The sequence below is a fragment of the Pseudogymnoascus verrucosus genome (genome assembly GCF_001662655.1).
Source record: "Pseudogymnoascus verrucosus strain UAMH 10579 unplaced genomic scaffold scaffold_84, whole genome shotgun sequence".
NCBI classification, from domain to species: domain Eukaryota; kingdom Fungi; phylum Ascomycota; class Leotiomycetes; order Thelebolales; family Thelebolaceae; genus Pseudogymnoascus; species Pseudogymnoascus verrucosus.
This window is the reverse complement of record NW_017263735.1, coordinates 54,041-73,972: the sequence shown is the minus strand read 5'-3', so window position 1 is coordinate 73,972 and position 19,932 is coordinate 54,041. Positions and strand designations below refer to the sequence as shown.

General features: G+C 49.8%; 3 protein-coding genes and 2 non-coding genes across 5 annotated transcripts; 3 read left to right on the top strand and 2 right to left on the bottom strand.

Annotated features, from left to right (window-relative positions):
- Positions 1-245: 245 nt before the first annotated feature.
- On the bottom strand, positions 246-1,147 carry VE01_10590 (uncharacterized protein). Its single transcript, XM_018279984.2, has one exon. It carries the CDS (start codon positions 1,039-1,041, stop codon positions 286-288), a length of 756 nt encoding a protein of 251 aa, XP_018125229.1. The 5' UTR covers positions 1,042-1,147; the 3' UTR covers positions 246-285.
- A 2,466-nt stretch (positions 1,148-3,613) lies between these two features.
- VE01_10589 (uncharacterized protein) lies at positions 3,614-5,445 on the top strand (the record flags this gene model as incomplete). Its single annotated transcript, XM_018279983.2, has 3 exons — positions 3,614-3,712; positions 3,762-5,347; positions 5,440-5,445. The coding sequence occupies exons 2-3, from the start codon at positions 3,860-3,862 to the stop codon at positions 5,443-5,445; spliced, it is 1,494 nt and encodes a 497-aa protein (XP_018125218.1). The 5' UTR covers positions 3,614-3,712; positions 3,762-3,859.
- Positions 5,446-10,401: 4,956 nt separating this feature from the next.
- On the top strand, positions 10,402-10,475 carry VE01_10588 (the record flags this gene model as incomplete). The annotated part of the gene is made up of 1 exon: positions 10,402-10,475. It is a non-coding gene; the product is annotated as a tRNA-Gln (tRNA).
- A 131-nt stretch (positions 10,476-10,606) lies between these two features.
- On the top strand, positions 10,607-10,680 carry VE01_10587 (the record flags this gene model as incomplete). The annotated part of the gene is made up of 1 exon: positions 10,607-10,680. It is a non-coding gene; the product is annotated as a tRNA-Gln (tRNA).
- A 3,400-nt stretch (positions 10,681-14,080) lies between these two features.
- ARN1 (siderophore transporter) lies at positions 14,081-16,650 on the bottom strand. The gene is made up of 6 exons (XM_018279982.2): positions 16,142-16,650; positions 15,862-15,945; positions 15,664-15,804; positions 15,511-15,615; positions 14,635-15,454; positions 14,081-14,567 (listed from the first exon to the last, which is right to left on the bottom strand). Exons 1-6 carry the CDS (start codon positions 16,427-16,429, stop codon positions 14,134-14,136), a joined length of 1,872 nt encoding a protein of 623 aa, XP_018125217.1. The 5' UTR covers positions 16,430-16,650; the 3' UTR covers positions 14,081-14,133.
- Positions 16,651-19,932: the final 3,282 nt, after the last annotated feature.

Below are 19,932 nucleotides of genomic sequence, written 5' to 3'. Positions count from 1 at the left end.
ATCTACGGTGCCTAAAGCAGCAAATGCCCTTCCCAACGATATCACAGACAGGGATGGCCTCACCAACTCGCCCAACGTGGCTCAAATCCATGGATAAAGGAAAATCTGAAGATAAGGGAAGTTGATGTATACTCCATTGAGAATAATCAATGGTAGGTGTCGCATACACGGCAATCCAGCAAGAGCAATTAAATCAATGTAGCTTAAGATCTTCTAGTAACATGTCTATCGCTATTATATGCTCCCTTCATGCTATTTACAACCACACATATATCTAGCAACCACTCACAGCGCCGCAAGCACCCCTATCGCCGCAGCGATTAACCCTCCCTCAACCCTGACCTTAACCGCGCCTCCCGTGGACGTCGCCAATGGAGTTGTCACGCTGCCTCCCGTCGTAACAGCACCAGGTGGCGTAAATCTAACATTATCGACATTTGTAAAGCTGCTCTGGTGCTGCACGGCGCTCCCCGTAATCTTGCCCGCTACCGGAGCAGTCGGGCCAGTCCAGTAATTCGCCACGCGCGTATCGTTGGCGAAGGGGTCGGGCGAGACCGTGTAGTCAAGAAATGGACCGGTTGACGTGTTGACCGTGAACAGGTTGGTGTAGCCTTGGGTCACGGGCGAGGCCGAGCACTCAGCCGAGCTATAGCTAGAAACTGCGCTAGAATATGAGGCAAGGCTAGATGGCGTGACGACCAAACCATGCGCAATTAGGCAGTCGTAGCAAGCGGAAAGGGCCTCAAAGTAATTGCCACCGCAGAGGCACTGTTGCTCGGCGATGAAGTCGTTAGTGGTGGTGCCGTTGGCGAAACACGTCCGCTCGAGGTAGATTCTTTGCTCGCAGGGAAAGGGAGAGGTGGCCATTGCGGCGACCCATTCGGCCTCTGGTATGCCTCCTTCCACGTTAGCATTAGCATTAGTGGGAAGGCACATCGAGTTCAGATATATGCGGTTTGGGTAGTTTTCAGCGTAGCTACCCGCAGTGACAGTATTAGCGCCGGCGGCCAGGAGCGCGACGATGGGTAGGATTGAATGCATGATTGGCGTAGTTTTCAAGAATTGCAATTGTAGCTGAGAGGTAGCAAGTTGCTGAGTTATTTGTGACGAGAAATAAAGCTGGGGGGATACCCTGCTCTTTATTTAGTGCTCGTTGCATTGGTAACAGTGGATGCTCGCTACATTTAGCCGCTTAATATTGGATTTTGTTGGATTTCCCCATTCGGCCACGGCGAACCTCTTGGTATTCCGACATGTGCAACGTACGGAAACGCCAAAGCCAGAAAGCATCTCGAAGAAGAAGCATCTTGACCAACAAGGTATATAAGTATGGAAAAATTATACGGCGCAGATGTTGCTTTGATCATCTACTATCCCCCCTGTATGATTATAACGACCCGCAAAAGTATTGCCAGAGCTTGGCAGGATCGCTCACTAAAGCTGAACGGTATTCCGCCTAACTTGGGTGCGGTGAAGCTGTAAAAATAGTGGATCGTTACAATCATACAGGGGGGGGGGGGAGGGGTAGTATCAGAAGGGGCACAGCCGCATCCGTAGTCTGTCATGGCATCTCCATAATATCTCATCGGCGTTGCCACGTCTAGTACGGCAGTTGTGCTAGGCACGCTAGGCAAGCATCTCACCACAGGGTAAAGTCACATGAGAGGCTGTTTATTTATTGGGCGATTTAAAGTCTCATCCTTCCTGGACTTGAGTATATTACGCATTGAGGACACTACTCAACGTCGACTACGACTGTAACTCCCACATGCGACTACAGACCAGAAAGAATTGGGCACCCCGTCCGCTCTGACATACACAGGTTTAAGTAACATCAGATTCATGGTCTCAATCGTGCCAATAGGCATGCCGTGCGTGGAACCTAAGCCCGGTGCCTCCTGTTTTCAGGAAAACAGCCTTTATCTTTATTAAACACAGCTGACATGGCCTTGTAGTAAACCAGGTAACTTATTTATAACTATTTAACATCTACCATTCAAACGTGCCCGCTCCTTCGTCTGCAAACTTTCGTGCTGGGCCATGACCTTGTAGTGTTCCTTCTCAAAATCCACATATTCATCAGTCTTGCCGAAGTTTGCTGCAAACGCTACTATATCGCGGGTTGTGACAGCGCCTAGTTTTTTTTTTTCGTTGCATCCTCGTCTAGAGAATATATATTAATATTAGGGACATGCTCGTAAACTTTGATCTTCGTCACCGCGACGAGACCCCGTTTCTTTTTAATGGCTTTGACCGCGCCGTCCTTTCCGGTTCTAACCCCTACCAGCTCACCCTGTCGGATCTCTATGGCAGCTTTGTGGCACACAGCGAGCCTCTCCCTGAAGTGCTTGATATTGTCCCATTTTTTGTCCGTTTTCTTTATTTCGTAGGCTAGAGAAGGGTCATAAGTACGTGGATATAATAGAAGCAGTAGGGGGAATTACGGACCGAAATCCACAATCGTCGTAATTTTACCCAGAAATTCGGAGAAGATAGTGGTTGAGCCTGCAATTATCTTCGGTAGTGGTAGTGACTTGAAGAAACTTTTCTTTTCATCCCTAGTTGCACGGTTATTTACATAGTTGACGACAATATGCGGGTCTGGGTCGTTGAGGTCCTGCACTGCGCCTTAAACGTGCTGTCGACTGCTTCGATTCCGAGGAATTTGGCCATCTCCAAGAAATTTGCACCGCCTAACGGGTGCGAGCCGCTCTCGATTCCCGGTAAGATTTTTTTCTGTCGTTGCCCCAGGTTTGGATGGCGATACGGTACGTTTGATATATGGGTCCAACTTGCTCATGGACGCCCGATGTTCCGCCTGCAATGGCCGTAGGCAGCGACGAAAGAGTAACGATGAGGCATACAAGCCGGCCCGAAGAGGCTGGAGAAGAGCATGGTGTGAGAGACTTCAAGGCAAACAAAGCCTTAAGTTTCGAGGAGCGTCAAAGATTTGGGAAATCAGAAGGCTAAAGAGTAGAAAAGGCGACTTGACTGAAGGAGGGGGGAACGGATGTAGTCAAAGACACGAGTGCTTTAATTGCAGCCACCCCTACTTGGCAAAATAGAGGTAATTTCACATTCCAACATCGTATCTAAAAGATGACCTGCTAGATGTGGGTAGTGAGGGTGGGACAGTATGTGCCAGACGTTTGATTTGAATGTATCTAGAAGTCACCTAGAGGTTACCTAGGCTAAATGAATAACATCCATGTTAATTAAAATTAAACACATATCGGATAGTCCACAAAAAAAGAAAAAAAGTACTAACAGGTTCATGGCATGGCCTATCGTTATACCTAGGGGTGATGGTTACTCGAACGAGCTACGGTACGCCGCCAACTCGCCGCGAAAGGTAATTACGGGTCTGTGCGTAAATAGGTGTACTCGAGTAAACACTAGCTAAATTGTTTTTGCTGCAAGTGGTTGGGTGCACAGGCCCGCTAGTACGAATATCATTTTTTCTCCGCCACACTTTAACTTTATTAAACTCCTGTCAGGGGAGCTGTCAGGGAGCCGGTCTCGGGAAGCCCCGACGCCCCACTAGTGTGTCACTTTGTCCCCACTTACATCCAACAAAATGCTGCATACTTCGTATAGTCCAACAACAGCAATATAACATCCAACATGGAGCATGGTTATAGTGGATGATGCATCGCCAAGTCCCGAGAGCCCCGAGTAGGGTTCGAACCAATAGTGTGTCAATAGTGCAAAAGTGTGCAGATTCGCGTCCCTTATTATCTGACTAGCTAATACCCCGACAGATTAGAAACGTCTGATTCTGCCTCCCCATTATCCACGTACACGTTTGCCGATGCAAACTTCGTGAAGTGCTATACTCAAGCATACAATCATAGCCGCAATGGACCTAATAACATGTCGCCTTGGTCAAACGGACTTTAGCTCGGTTGACTGCGAGTCAGCGCTGAAGGGCCAGAAGCTGCCGGAGAACCTAGGACACCTGACTGTGCGGCTTTGCCTAATTAGCGGAATCCGTCATCACCTAGCCTTTGCCCGCTCACTCGAGGTCACGGATCTGTGTCGCACGACGGGGCAGGAGATCTTTGCGCGCGCCCGTAATGCGCGCCTCATTATGAGCGACGAGGTGCCTGGCAGTGAACTGATGGGCAACAAGGCGTTCTATCCCTACTGCATCTGGCATCCTGATGTGGCCAGCGAAGGAACCTACCGGAAGCTCGCCGCCGCCTGTCCCGACATGCGATACCAGGTCGGCCGGGCTTGCGCGGTGGCTGGTTACGACCAGCTGTATCGCGAGCTCGATTTGCTCCCCGACCCTTGCATCGCCGAGGAAGCGCGGGAGGCGAGTCGCGACAGTGACGGATCTCGGCACATCTTCGAGCAGATCATGGCTGCGCCCCTGCGCTATAGCGTCATGAACGACTACGACCTCACGGTCGAGCTAGACAGGCCCAAGCCTGGCGCTTTTCTCAACGCCGATACGGCCGTGCGTGCCACACTCAAGGAACGCCAGGTATTTGCACCGTTTTTTAGATCGAAGAGATACTTCAATATCAACGAGGACTGGGGCATCGGCCCGGAGACTGTGAAGCTTGAGATAGCCAGGCTCACTGACGATGAGGCCGACCTGCTCGTATCCCCGCTGCCGTTCGATCTCCCGACCATGACCAAAGATCTGCTGATCCTAATGTCCGCCTGCGAGGGCAACGTCGATCGCTACGTACGCCTCCGCCGCAAAGGCCGCAGCGTGCAGTATGAGGTGCAATGTCTAATACCTGGCATCTATCGTAGCACAGCCATGGCGTTCTGGCTAGATCGCAATCCAGACGTCATGCACGAGGTCGCGGCTGTATGTGACGAGGACTTGGTCGTGGAACTGCGGAGAGGTATTTACGCACGCCACATCATGAACAATGCTACGCACCACCTCTTGGATGCTGATCCGCCTGTCCCCGACGACGAGCTGCCATACTGGATTTGGTATCCGACTATACCATCACCCTACACTCTATGTAAGCTTGCAGAGGCGCGGCCGGCCATGCGTCCGCAGTGTGTGCGAGCTTGCATCGCCGGCGACTACTGCGAGGCGTACACCAAAATCATGGACATGCCTGACCCCAACACCGACATGCCCGTCGACCCAGACGACACAGACGACCCAGACGAACATATCCCTCTACCGGCGGATAGCTTCCTCATCACGGAGGCCGAATCTAGCCGATTCCGGGACTTCTTCCTGCAAGACATGGAGCAGCGCCGGGAGGAGCGAGGGCTCAAGCCACAGTTTAATAAGCACGACGATTGGAAGATACTGTCCCCGTGGCATTGCGGGGACCCTAGCAGCACTATACTGTATGGGAGTCTACCTGATGTGGGGGGTTGTATCGCACAGCTAGGTGGCCTAGATTTTGGCATGTGGGGCTATTGGGGGGCGGAGTTAGGGTCCGTCAGGCTGTATCTTAGCAATAGAGGAAGTGCGCATTCCGTGCCCCATGAATTATCCATCGTATTGGAGTAGTACCCTAGAGCAGTAATAAAAATTAAGGGCCAATGACCCCTCAACACCTTGCTAGGACATTTGTTAGTTTCCCCGTCCTATAATCCTTCCAGAAAGCGTTCTGGACCGTTTAGCCATCACGCGCGCATGCACCCCTTACATTGGTTAGTTAGATACATGACTAATAGCATAGATTTAATGCCTGGGTAAGTTTCTACTTAGCTCCTGTTGGTTTTTAGCACATGCGGGGTGAAAATTTCGTGTAGTGTTAGCAATGTTGCCGAAATAGGGAACCCACGCCAAATTTGTATCCGTATACTAGTGCGGTTAGTGCCTGACAGCAAGTGAGAACCCTGGCTGTCAGGCCGCTCTGTTAAGCTAGGGGGAAAATCCTGGAGTGGGCACACCGTCGGTTAGATCCGACGCCAACTCTAATATGCTCCACTTAATCCGTCTACTTTGTATGTCTAGAACCTAATGGGCGCTTTATATTTTGCTCAAATTAGACAGCTCTTATTTATTATATTATTAGCTTTTTATATACTTTATACTAAAGATAGGGTTGGAATTTCAGCACCACTAGTTAGTTAAGAGCTGACTGTTAGTTATGCAGGCTAGGATTTAGCCAGTGGTTCTTTTCTAGCTTACCCTGCTCATACCACTCAAACTGCTCATCTTGCTTACCGTTCGCACCCACTTACCTAGCTCACCTGCGGACATCCAATGGTCGCGGTGCAATATGTCGTAGTGTAATATGTGTTCCAGTCCACCCCCAAATTCTCCGCTGAGTATCAATATATCGGCTTCCTATTATGACATGGTCTCAGGCGGGGACCACTAGCAATAGAAGCTCGGCGGGAGGCTTCACATCCATCGTTGCTCGAAGCTGTAATCTCCGTAGAAATATCCGTTGGTATTTACAGCGAATTATGAGAGAGGCATTGCTCGCTTGGAGCTGGGGACGTAACAGTACCATTAGAGCTATTCTCGTCTGACGTTGGCGACCAGCTTTGCGCGCAAAGGAAGAGGAACGGCTCTCCACAGGGCAACTCCACTGGCTGTTCTGCGGATGCGGATTACATACCAAGGAACATATATCCTGAATGCGTAATGTAGAGGCTCTTCAGATTCCAACGGAGTGCTACGCGTAGTCTATTCAACGTTTGATCCTCCTCCGCAGACCCAGGCTTAACGCAATCATGCAATACCTCAAGGACTCAGTCCGCAAACCGATGCATAAAAATGACAAATGCGGCGCCATAAAATAGTACCAGAAGTATATGTCGACGCTCGGTAAGTCTAGATCGCCGAGTTAATTCCAGCCACCGCCCGCTTGAAGACATTGTCACAACGTTTTACAGAGCAGTTATACTCTGCATCTTCTGCGTGGTGATCACGCCCCTTATAATCGTTTGGCAGTAGCATCGCACGATGGTGCGGGGCTAGGCTCTGAAAATTTTGAGGCAGTGCCCCGCCGTAGTTCCAGCGCGCCCGGTAACGATAGCCAACACGAGTCCGTGAATGATTAGGATAGAGCGGATATATTCAACAACTGTTCTGTGATCCTCATCATGCATGTGACAGATAGATCCAAGTGCATCCCGAATTAGATAAAAGAATGCATCTAGAGTGTCTGGAATTGCAGTCTTATTGAGGAGGCGCTAGGCTACTTTCCTAACATGATCGTTGGGAATGAACGGGTTTAGACCATTTGTTTCGCCATATTCTTGTTTCCTACCACGGCTGATAATGTGAAAGACATTTGCTACGACCTTCTTTCCCTTGTCAGAGTTCCGCGTGCTTGCATTAATTGTAAGACACGGTGCTGCTTGCATCTTGTTGTACATTTCACCCTCGGGACCAATTCCTTCTCCACAAGCAATCTTGGTTCCTCTGAGATTTTGGGTCGGGCCATCCTAATAACGACAGATCTAGGTTGGACCCAGACTGGGACCCCAAGAACGATGCAGTGCCACTCTGGTTCTGTAGAGTACTCAACAGTATTGAAGCAAATATGAAGGACGTCATCGCTGCTAAGACGAGCCTCAACGGTGGGATTATCGCGGTTGATTGTAAGCTGGCCATATAGATAGTTTGGCATTCTGGGGGCTACGTATGGTCAATTCTTGCCATTTGATGCGTCGATCTCAGACGACTCTGGTAATGTCTTTGGGCGCTTTAGTGATAATGCTACATGACCTGTGCGTAGTTAGGTAGGATTCCGGAGAACAACACCATGCCACTCTACCACGGATGTGTTCCGCTGTGTGTCAAACGGAGCTTTGACGACGTTTCCAGCCACGAATCAAAGTTGGTATGGCTTCTCTGCATCTTCTGCTGTTGCTCCTTGCCATACTCCTATCGGCGGCGGGTATTTCGCAGGATAGAGCTTGCGGATGAACGAGCCTTCGATGGTCTCATGCTCGAATTTAGTCTAGATGGCGCTGAAAGCGTCTTGGAATTAGAATAGTTCGCCTTGATCACATCGTCGGCCACAAACCTAAGCTGATAGGGATCATTGGACATCATCTGGATTCATATGCAGCTAGGCATAATACACCTGCCCAGAACCTCTGACATGCAGCAAGCGGATCTCGTAGGGAAGCTCACTGAAGCGCTGAGCTTACTTCATCTTTTGGTCCGACATTTGAACGCATCCTAGGCCCTTACGCGTCGTAAACCCCAGGAGATTGCAACATGAAGTGGCGGAGTAAGTGACAATGGTTGAACTGATCTAGTAGAAAGAACGGAGGAGCGGATGATGACGGGTGGTATTTCTTGTCGACGCAAATCATCTGAAAACGCCCCATTAATAAAACTTCATATACGAGCTTCTTCGTCGCACATAAACTTTGCCCACTTGTTATTGAAGGCGAACTGCGTGTTGCGCGCGCCGCACTCGTGTGGGCAGCCCGAATGCTCATGACCGGTACGCTAATGATGAACACCTAATATATGTGGTAGAAGATTCTATGTTTTCTTAGCTTTCTACTCCCTCCTTATCAGCTATTTTCCTAGCCCTTACTTCCCCCGTGGGGTTTGTGTGGTTAATGGATACTATTCTTCCATCTGCCGCAAGCTTAATTAAGCCCATCGGAACGGTTTTGGGAACCGGTCTATCTGCCATTTCCAAGTGTGAAGGTACGCAGGTTATAGAAGTTCGAGAAAACGTACAAGTATAGAAAGAGAGTAAGCAAAAAATAAGGTGTGGCTGTTGTTGACCAACAGGAGGTGAAGTTGAAATGTTACTAAAAGCTTCACAAGTAGTAGCGCACTACTAGTTCGACTTTAGAGGTGAAGTAATATTCCATCATTCTAGCTACATCTCTGCAATGTGCCTGCTATTTAAGATTGTTTCCATGGAGAAGCTGCGTCCATCGTCTGCACCTCTTCCTAAATCCCCCAAGCAAATCCCTGAGCATCTGAATAATGAGAGCTTGTTGCGTGATGACCCATGAGAGTTTGGATTAATGCCATTATGAATACACACCGCGTTTGTGGTTTACGAAGATGCATAAGCGCGTGTAGGCGGGAAAAATCCATATACGGTGCCAGGAGAGACGACGATGGTGAGGACTGGGCTATCCTTGGAAGAAGCCATATGTGTTTCGAGTAGGCAGAACAAACCCAGGTTTGAGGACGGAAGAGAAGGTAGTATCCTCGAAATAAGCTCCCAGCGTAACCGTAGCGGGAATTGGTACGCAATAAGGAGTCTCGGGGATGGAGGAGACCACATCGGGGATATTGGCATCGAAACCGTCGACAATTCCCGGCCTGGGAGATGCCCCTTTGTTGCATCGAAGGTCCATTGATGATCGCAATTGCCTTGGGAGAGCGGGCGGCTTCTCCCGGGCACTTAGAGCGCGTCTTGCGTCTCTTCCACATGTCCTCCATTGTGGTACCGGCTCTCCATCATCATCGTATCTCGTGTAGCTTTCTGCATGTCCGTGTGTCGCTGTCACGTCGGGAGTATGCGCTCTTCCCCAAGCGTGTCCTTGAGAACGCGGATAATAACCCTCTCGAAACAGACGGACTGATTGCTTTGGATACCGAGTTAGAAAGCCAATTACGGGTTAGAGCGGAGGCCTACATTTTGAATATGGCAGTGCCTTAGGTTCTTCTTCTCGAGAACGGCAAGTTTGCGCGGTCTGATGAGAATATCTAACTCTTTCGTACACCTCTGGTATGTTCACGCCGACGACTAGATACGTAGAACCCCCCCAATAGTCGGGCCAACACGGGTAGATGAGGAAAAGGAGAGAGATGATACCCAGCTAGCTAAGACAAGGAAACAATTTAATTCGTACGTATTCAGTTAATTCTTAAACTCCTCAGGCCCAGTTCTACTGTCGTCGGCGTTGGTTTGTCGTCCATATTAAATGGGATGGGTTTGAAATAAATAGACCATATAGCCATAAGATAATTTCCCAATTAGGCGGGATAGCATCTGTTCGTGCTTTGTGGCATCTTCTGCATCAAGTTCCCACGCACCGAAATAGCGCATAAGGCAACGATGCCATGGAAAACCGTTTTAAAACAATCCATGGTATAAGGCTTTCGAAAGCCTGATTGTGCCTTTCCATCGTCAAGGCGATCGAGTACACCGCGCTATAGAGGCTTGAAGAAAGTGACTCTGACAACTAGACCAAAGCGCTCCGTCTACGTTGGTATTTCTACCAGTTTGATAATGTAAATTGTTGCATATACAAATCGTATAAATTCCAAAAAAAATGCAAAAACCCCAAAAGTGAAAAATATATAAAGACCCCAACAATCTCAGTGGATATATAGATTTTGAAGAGCGTTCGTTCGTTATATGAGGAAAGTGCCAAGCCATCCATCCAATCGGCAGCAAAAAAGCCCTATCCCCACACCAAACATGCAAACCCTCAAGTCCCACAATAACCGAGCATCGACCACAAAAAAGGGGTTCTATAGTGTAGTTGGTTATCACATCGGATTCTGATTCCGGGGACCTGAGTTCGAATCTCGGTAGGACCTGCCGTTGGTCAATTTACAAAACCCTTTATTTTTTGTCTAATTTTTTTAGGTTTTCATTTTTTTTTATATCGATTTCAGAAATTTTAGGTGATTCAAAGACACAGAATGCGGAGGGATTCGACCATAAAAAGGGGTTCTATAGTGTAGTTGGTTATCACATCGGATTCTGATTCCGGGGACCTGAGTTCGAATCTCGGTAGGACCTGCCGAACGGTCAATTTACAAAACCCTTTATTTTTGCTAATTTTTTGGTATAACGTGGGTGGACATGACCCTGCGCACGACAGGACCCTGCGCACTTTTCGCGAATTCCCCACCCTCTTACTTTAGAACGCGTTTTATCCACCTTCCACTATGTTAGTTATTACCAAAGAAGCAAAAATCATTCTAGCTATCGAGGCTATTCGAACGTCTAGAAAGCTAAGCCGTCGAGCTGCTACAAAGCTCTATAAAGTTCCCGAATCGTCACTTAGGCTTAGAATGAACGGCCACCTTCCCCTCCCCGAGCGACGGCCAGCAAATATCAAATTGTCCAAGTTAGAGGAGGAAGTGATTGTTCGGAATATACTTGAGCTAGATTCTAGAGGGTTTGCACCCCGGCTAGCTAGTGTGGAAGATATGGCCAATTTTATTCTTGAATCGCGTGGGGGGACGCGTGTTGGAGGCCGCTAGGCACAGCGGTTTATACAACGACAACTAGCCCTTAAGACGCGTTTTAATCGCGTTTATGATTTCTAAAGGGCCTTATGCGAAGATCCTAAGCTAATTGGCGCGTGGTTTCAACTAGTGGAAAATATAAGGGCAAAATACGGGGTTTTAGACTGCGACTTCTATAACTTTAACGAAACTAGCTTCATAATGGGTGTGATTTGCCCTACAATGGTTGTAACCTATGCAGATTGACGTGGCAGAGGCAAGGCAGTTCAGCTAGGGAATTAGGAATGGGCTATAGCAATTGCTTATATTAATAGTAAAGGCTAGAGTGTTCCTCCATTTCTAGTAGTTTAGGGCAAGAACCACCTTTTAAATTAGTATATAGACGGTGGCCTCCCACCTAACTAGGTTATCAAACCGACAAGTAATGGATAGACGAATAATGAGACAGGTCTAGAATGGCTAAAACACTTCGATAAACACACTACTGCTCGTGCAAGGGGTCCATATCGAATACTAGTCTTAGATGGGCATAAGAGTCACAAATCGGCTAAGTTCTAAGAGTACTGCAAGTCACACAACATTATAACTCTTAGACTACCTTCTTACTTGTCTCATTTAACCTAGCCACTTGATGTCGGGTGCTTTAGTGTGTTAAAGCGGGCGTACGGTCGGCAGATTGAGACGTTTATCAAAGCCTATATTAACCATATCACGAAGGTAGAGTTCTTTCTAGCCTTTACAGCAGCATACAAAGAGTCAATGACAGCCCAAAACTGTCAGGCTAGATTCCGTAGAGCTAGCTTAGTGCCTTTTGACCCGCAAGCAGTGCTTTCAAAGCTTGACGTGAAGTTACGAACTCCAACTCCCTCTAGACCCTCTACTGCTAACACTACCCCTTAGGTCTCCTAGACCCCTTCTAACCCAACTGAGGCTCTTTCACAAACAACACTTGTTCGAAATCGGATTGCCCGTCACTAAGGGAGCTCGCCAACTCCACTTTTTGAGACAGTTGTTGCGCTAGCAAAGGGTACAGAGCGACTAGCCTATAAGAACACCCTTCTGTCCGCTAAGGTGCGTACCCTTCAAGCGGCTAATAAAGCCCTTAGCAAACGCCGTAGGGCTAAAAAGGCTCGTGTCCGTGAAGGGGGTGCACTTATAGTAGAGGATGCACAGGATATTATTGTACAGGAGGACGTAGATGAGCAGATACGACGCGACGTACGTGCGGCAGGGGGTAGTCGTAGGGAGGGGCAACAGTCTAGGCGGCGCTGTGGGATCTGCAGAAAAGCCGGTCATAACGTACGAACTTGTCAAGAAGCTGTAGATATATCTAGTTCATCTGATTCCTTTTAGTTATAGTTAATTTAATGTGTTGTGGTTGATTTATTAATATTCAAAGTTTAATGCCAAGGAAAAGTGCGCAGGGTCCTGTCGTGCGCAGGGTCATGTCCACCCACGTTATATATATTTTTTGGGGGGATTTTGGACTTTGGATTGAAAGGGCGTGCTGGGCTGGGGGATTATATAGAGGAGTGGGCGCGACGGTTGTGGGTGGTGGTAGGGTTATCGATACAAGGACAATCAATGGGAGCGGAACTTGGCAAATCTACACAAACCCAATGTGACCGCACAAACTGTATAAGACTGAACAGTGCCATGCGTACTGTAGCCGCCTGGTCAAACATCACAATGCGAGGCTGAAGGAGCCATGGGAAAACTCGACAGGAAGATCCTCACAGACAATCACCGAAATTAAAACCAGGTAAGCCCACAACAAACCGATTTTCCCCTGCTCGACACAGCCCACCCCCCATCTTCTCGGCGGCATCAATCATACCTCTACGCGGGAACACCAAACAAAAAAAATCAGAACCCACGCTGGCGCAGGCGTTTATACAAGAATCGGCACACACAAACGCGTTGTGATCACGTCGCCTCGCTCCATATCAAACACCCCCAGGACATGGAACCAAGGTGCGTCAAATCCGAGGGGAAACCCCTACTGCCGGAAAAGAGCATACTCAACAAACCAAACGGCATGATCACAAAGGTAAGTCATCATCCCATACCGAGATCCCCATGACATACAGCAGCAGGGAAAACATACTCCCTCCCCATCCTCCCTCCCCACCACCAGCTCGAAGCTTCCCCATCTCCGCACTCCACAACCCCCCTCCCTAAATCCACGCAACAACCAAAAATCCCACCCATCCACCTCATGCGATCTCCATACATAACTCCCCCATCCCCCACACAAACCATCTCGCGCCACCAACCAGATGGTAAAATCTGTTGGAACAGGAGCGTGGCGCGGACGACAACGGGGGTTTAGTTTGAGGTGGGGTTCATTACAACACACGCGCACTACGCATCAACATCATTTCAGAGAGTAGACAGCTCAGCAGCGGTGATGAGATGATCCGGCAGTGACGAGAAGGCCTAGGACGACAGCGAGATGGCGAACGAGAAACCCCCGTTTAACAACGAGAAAAAAAAACACGAGAGACAGCAGACAGCAGACAGCAGACAGCGGGTAAATATCATCAACTGCAGGGGGGAAAAACCCCCGCGAACTGACTTCCGTATAAACAAAAACAAAACCAAAAAAAAACTCCCACATGCCACAAGCATCTTATTTCCATTCTCGATGAGGTCTACTGCTGATTTGACCTAAGGAGACGGGATTCTTCGAAGCGTTGTCACTGCTTTATAGACGATTTTTTTTAACCGTCCCCGTGTCGCTCATCGCTCATCGTCGGCGGGCGATGTTGTGATGGCTAGATGCGGGTTATGGGAGGAGATGGTAAATATATTTTTCGCTCCCTCTTAAGCCATCGTACGAGTAAATATAAATGATGATGACGCCCTTGAAAGAGCTAATAAATAGTATGATAATCCCATTAAATACACCCCCATATGAACCCTATTCTACAACAATCCCCCATTCCCCTCCCAAACAAAATAAATTAAAGTAATCTACAACCCCTTTTTCCCGCAACTAGTTAGTTACCAACCTTCTCCCCCTCCACCACCTCCCCCCTCTCAACCGGCTCCACCACACTCTCAACACTACTATCAAACCTCTCCGCATCCTTCAAGCTCTGCTCCTTCCCCAACTTCGGATTCCTCGTGAGCAACCCAAACACAATCAACGGCACACTCAGACAAATCCCCGTAATACACAACAACCTCTGCGTCTCCTGGTACGACGCGATGACCGCCCCCCGCTCCGGCGTACCAACGGGAAACTCCTCAATGAACGCGAACGGGTTGCCGTACGCGCTGACGGCGAGGGCAGCGTCCGAGGTGACGAGGGAGAGATGGGAGGCCAGCTTGCCGGGGAGGACTTGCGTCCAGATAGCGCCGGAGATGGCGTTGCCGAAGGCGCCGCCGACGTAGTAGTTGGCGAGGTAGAGGCCGGTTATGACGGCGACGTCTAAGGGGGAGGGGGTTAGTTTAAGCTACTTGGTAGAGATGGTAGGGAGAGTGGGGGGGGGACTTACGCTCGTGCTTGGTGGCGGCTTGGATACTGGCCTGTGCGGTGTAGGGGAACAGACCACCTGCGATACCGAGGAGGACCTGTGCGCCAATAATACCGGAGTGGTTTGCGCCACCGGTGCCGCCACGGTAGTGGATGAGCAGACCGAAGGCGACGGTGAAGAGGGCGGTGCCGGCAACGATGAAAGGCTTGAGGTAGTGGACGAAGCGGACGACGATACCGGTGATCAACCCCGTGATGACGGAGACGAAGCTGTACAGCGATGTGATGCGCGTAGCCGACTTAACGGACTCGCCAAACGCCACAATGAGGACGGTGTACAGGTAGTCACCCTGCATGTACCAAGCCGTGTTGAGCATGATAGCGACGAGCAGGGCGCTCCAAACACCGCGGTCCTTAAGGAGGCGGAAGGGGACCATAGGGTGCTTGCAGTTCTTCTCCCAGAGGATGAAGACGGGAATAGTGAAGACGCCGATGACGAGGGGCGCGATGATGTGCGCGGTCTTCCAGGTCTCCTTGACGCCGCCGGCGAGGGTGAGGGGAACGAGAATGAGGGAAAAGACGGCGATGATGAGGATGATGCCTACGACGTCAAGTTGCAGGAATAGCTCGATGAGGAACTGCTTCCAGCCGAGGGCCTGGAAGGGCGTCTTGAAGGAGGCGAGCTTGCCGGCGCGGTCGGCACGGCGGCCGGCCAGGAGGAGGGTGATGAGGAGGGGCATGGCACAGACGGGGAAGATGAGCGCCCACATGCCGACACCCCATCGCCAGCCTGCTTTTGCCAAGACAGCGGCGGTGACATCACCGCTGACCCAGGTGTTGATCTAGTCATGTGAGTAGGTTGGTCGGGTAGAGGTGGCGGGGGAGGAAGGGGACTCACGAGGAATGGGGCTGCGGGGAGGTATGAGAAGAACAGACGCGAGCGGAGAGATGTCAGATCCGCGATGAGGACTTCAGCGAGGAGCATGATGACGGTGTAGCCAACCTGTGCTGGTTAGATGTGTTTCGTATGGGAATGATGGGCAGGGCATACCTGATACAGCACCGCGCCCGCCGCGAAGGAAGAGACGCCGGTCGAGACAGCCTCGACGATGGTGCCGAGGGCATAGAAGAAAATGCCGATGATAACGAGCTCGACGCGACCAAACACATCGGCAATCTTGGCTGCTGCCGGCTATAAGTTTGAAATGGTTAGAATTGCTTCGTTTTCCGTCCATTGGGTCTTGCTTACCTGTGCTGCCGCGCCAATGATGGAACGCAGGACGGTGACGGTGGCTAGCAGACTGTGTTGACTAAAGCTGGCTGTCGCAAGTGGCTGTGGGGGGGAAAGAAGTCAGCATTGCTCTATCCATACCATTCATCGCTCCTTCTCATTTTGTTGTTCAGTGCCAATCAATCCTCTCCCAACACCACCTAGAAATTGACCTTCTCAAACACCAGCACAAACAACACCACCACCCAAAAAAATGCCCTTCTCAAACACTACCACCACCACCACACAAAAGACTCACCTGGTAAGTATACCTAATCGTCCCATCAAGCCCATACGCATACGCGACGAGAAAGATGCTGAAAAACAGCACAATCTTATCCAACCCCGTGAACTGCGCTGAGATAGCCTCGATGCGCTTGACACCCAGCGACTTGGCGCCATAGATGTGCTTAGAGCTGTCGTCGGAGGTGCGTGGCTCGGAGTCGGAGATCTCGTGCTTTGGCTCTTGTTGCTCTTGTGACTGCGACAGATCTGGCTCCTCCTGCGACGACCTCTTCTTCTCGGAGAAGATCTTGGACCACGACATGGCTGGCTGATCCGGGCCCGCGGCGTGGGTGTGCGTGTGTGGGAGGTAGCACCGGCGGGGTAGGTGGGTGAGACTGGGTGAGACTGGGTGAGACTGAGTGATACAATGCGACGGCGAGAGTGAGTGAGAGAGAGAGGGATCAAGAAGCAGAACAAACAAGACAAGACAAAATGCACGACTACGACGAGCAGGACGGAGAGGGAAGGGACGCAGCGGATCTGATAAGATTTTGCAGAGTGCCGATCCCCTTGTTATAGTATTACCGTGTTTACCGTATATTACATAGCTTTGATGCTGGGGGACCCACTACAACCTCGTCGACATGTACGGCCATGCCCACATACGCCCACCCACACACCCACACCCACGCTGTTTTTTTCTCTTTTCCGCTAGCAGCCCAGCTAGCTAGCAGCCAAGAGAGGCATGTGCTAGTTAGTTTGATCGGAGAAAAGAGAAACTAAGTGTCTGGTTTGCACATGAGATGCTGTGATCCTTGTGTGGTGGTGGATGTACTGTTGGACTTTTTTATCTCATCCTTCGTAGACCCTTTACCCTTATACCATCATACTACACTTACCATCATCATCATAACAATCCCCCATAGACCCTTAATACCCTTAAGACGACCCTTCATCCCCCCTCCCCCCCCATAACCAAATAACTAAACAACAAAATATCGCTTATCAGATCCTGCCAGACCCTTGCTCCTACCCATCCGGGCATCAACACACACACGTAATCAGATCCTTTCCCTTCCCTGCCCCTCCCACTATTCCCACTATTCCCACTAGTAGTACCACCGCCAGTACCACCACACTTCCACCCAACATTATCAGATCCCCCCCAATCTCCTCCCTAGCCTCCCATCTCCTCCCATCTCCTCCCAATCAAACAAATTCCCACACCCACCAAGCCCATCCCACTCTCCCATTTACAGTACTCCGTAGAATTACAGTAGCACCATCGCAACACCCCGCCCCGCCCCGTCCTCGGAGTGCGCGAACGTGGCTTGCCATAGCTTCATCTCTTCCCCCGTTGGTCCATCACTCTTTTCGTGGCTTGGCCTTTAATCGCTCATTCGCCAACATCTAGCCCGTAAACATTTCATGGCGTTTCGTCACTGCAGAAATCCCATCGCTAGTGCATAGCCGGAAATTCCCGTCACACACCAACCCACACACGACCAAGCAGCCAACGACGGAATTGGACGGGCGGTCCAGTATCTAATCAGATCATCAGATCATCAGAAAAACCAACGGATCAAATCTCCACCCCTCACACCACTTTTCCTCACTACGGAGTACAGCACTACAGTAACCTTGTTGGTGGCCGCCAGTAGCCATGGCCGAGTTCATGCCGAAAGCGTCTGGGCATCCATCACCCAAGACATTGTCCATTTCCTGTGTCCACTGTAACCAATGGCAGTCAGGCATGAGCAAGTTATTAGCCTTCTTTTTTTATTTTCTTTTTCGCTTCTGCCGGGATTACTGTACTCTACTCTACAATGACCGCACGAATGCCAAGTCACGTGGATCCACTCACTCGCACCTGCCGGCTGTGGAACGCCACGTTTTTTGCTAGGAGGGCAAGAGGGGCAGAGGGGCGAGATGTGTCTGACAGGGCAAGTATATTGATTGACTGAGAAATTTGAGATTTGAGATTCGAGATTTTTTTACTAGGTTACCGGATATGGGGATGCGGGTTTTTTCTCTTGCAGAGTTGGTTTTCCTTGGCAGGTTGGATTGCACGGATATGGAGGGGGTCTAGATGGGCGTGTGTCAAAGACGGGCTCTTCCCGGCATTGGGGACGGGTGGCTTCGGTGTGTGTGTGTGAGGATATGCGGGACGGGAGGGGGTCACGTGTGGGGGTTGTGAGTTGAGTAAGTCGGCGAGGAGGAGGAGGAGGAGGAGGAGGAGACAATCATCGCCTCTTCAGTCTCTTTGACTGACTCGTGGCCTTGCATCTTCATGCATGGATAGTGTTGCGTATGAGGAAGGTCACGAGGGAATCACGTGCTAGAAATCCTAGTGGTGCCAAAGAAGGACTGACTGCCAACATTCAAAACCAACAAGACCATGCATGGTTTACGAGAAAGGTAAGTAACTAAACTGCTCCGCGCGTAATTGGGATTGGTGACGGTGTGAGTGGGTGAATTGCGAGAGGAGGGCCGAGGAGGAGGGGTTGAGGGGGGAGGTGAGGGTTGGTGCGAGAAGGGTAGGACAGCTGCCTTGCTTTATATCCTCTTTCGAGTCCCGCTGACTGAGAGTGAGTTTTGTGCGAGGAGGGAACGGGCGGACGAGTAAGTTGTGAGTAAGGGAGGAACGGGCGAGTAACTAATAAATAAGGAATGAACATCACGTGAAGAAGTAGTTATAGATGAGGAAGGAACGAGGGAAGAAAGTTATATGCAGGGAAGGAACGTGTGAAGAAGTTATAAACAAGAAAGGAACGTGTGAAGAAGTTATAGGTAAGCAAGGAACGAGTGAGTAAGTTGTGAATAGGGAAGGAACGTGCGAATAAGTTGTATGCAAGGAAGGGACGTCCAGAGAAGTTATATACAGGGAAGGAACGACCGGCTAGGTAGGTATGGGTATATATATACATATTGGAAGTACTAACTGATGGGCTCTTACCACCGTATGCACATATATGCAGCATCCTGGTGCTGACTCCCACCCCCCACACCATGTCCTTGCATCCTCAAGGTATATAGGAAGGGAATGGTATTGAGAAAATAACTTCGAGGCATATATGAGGTCTCAGACGTATCTTCGTTATCCAGATACTAGTTTTATATGAAGGTGGGAGAGGTGGCTGACAGTGAGAAGGGTGGCTGGCGGTGGAAAGGGTAATTGGCAGTGAGAAGAGCGGCCGATGGTGAGAAGGGTAATCGACAATGAGAAAGACAGCTGATGGCGAGAACGACAACAGCCCATCATCCCATCTTGAAAATAATTATTAAACGCGGCTCTAGAATGAAGAACATGGAGATTCTTCCCACGAAAACATGACAATCTCCAGTATCGCTTGGAAGTAAGTCATTCTTCTTACAGCTTCTCCTTTCTTCCGTGCCGAGGTGAGCTAGCCGTACAGACAGATGGGGCGGCGGATAGGGAGTATGGGGATTTCGGGGTTGAGGTTGGTATTTCCAGGCACTGTCGACTGCGATTTATACTCAGGATCCTCAAGAGTGCTCAAAAGTATCAAGTATCACCAGACATCTTTTTTCTGCTATAAGCTAGCTACCATACATAGAATTACAATACAGTAACAAAACATAAAACACCATCTATCTCACATCCAACAATCCAGTATATCCATATTCCATGCTCCCGATTCCTTCCCACGAAAGCCCAAGACACCGTCCGTACCCAAACCATGTACATTCCATCATTACCCAGACCCAAACCCAAACCCAAACAACTGACAACCATCATCACCTCACCACCTCACTTCCTCCCCAACCCAACCCCCAACCCCACCACCAACCCCCCACCACCCC

Bases quoted from the DNA above. Each gene is read 5' to 3' on its own strand.
- VE01_10590 (XM_018279984.2), bottom strand. From the start codon at position 1,041: ATGCATTCAATCCTACCCATCGTCGCGCTCCTGGCCGCCGGCGCTAAT.
- ARN1 (XM_018279982.2), bottom strand. From the start codon at position 16,429: ATGTCGTGGTCCAAGATCTTCTCCGAGAAGAAGAGGTCGTCGCAGGAG. The intron at 15,455-15,510 runs GTGAGTCCCCTT...TCACATGACTAG, and splicing joins TCCCCGCAGCCCCATTCCTC to ATCAACACCTGGGTCAGCGG. The intron at 14,568-14,634 runs GTAAGTCCCCCC...CCTCCCCCTTAG, and splicing joins AGCCGCCACCAAGCACGAGC to ACGTCGCCGTCATAACCGGC.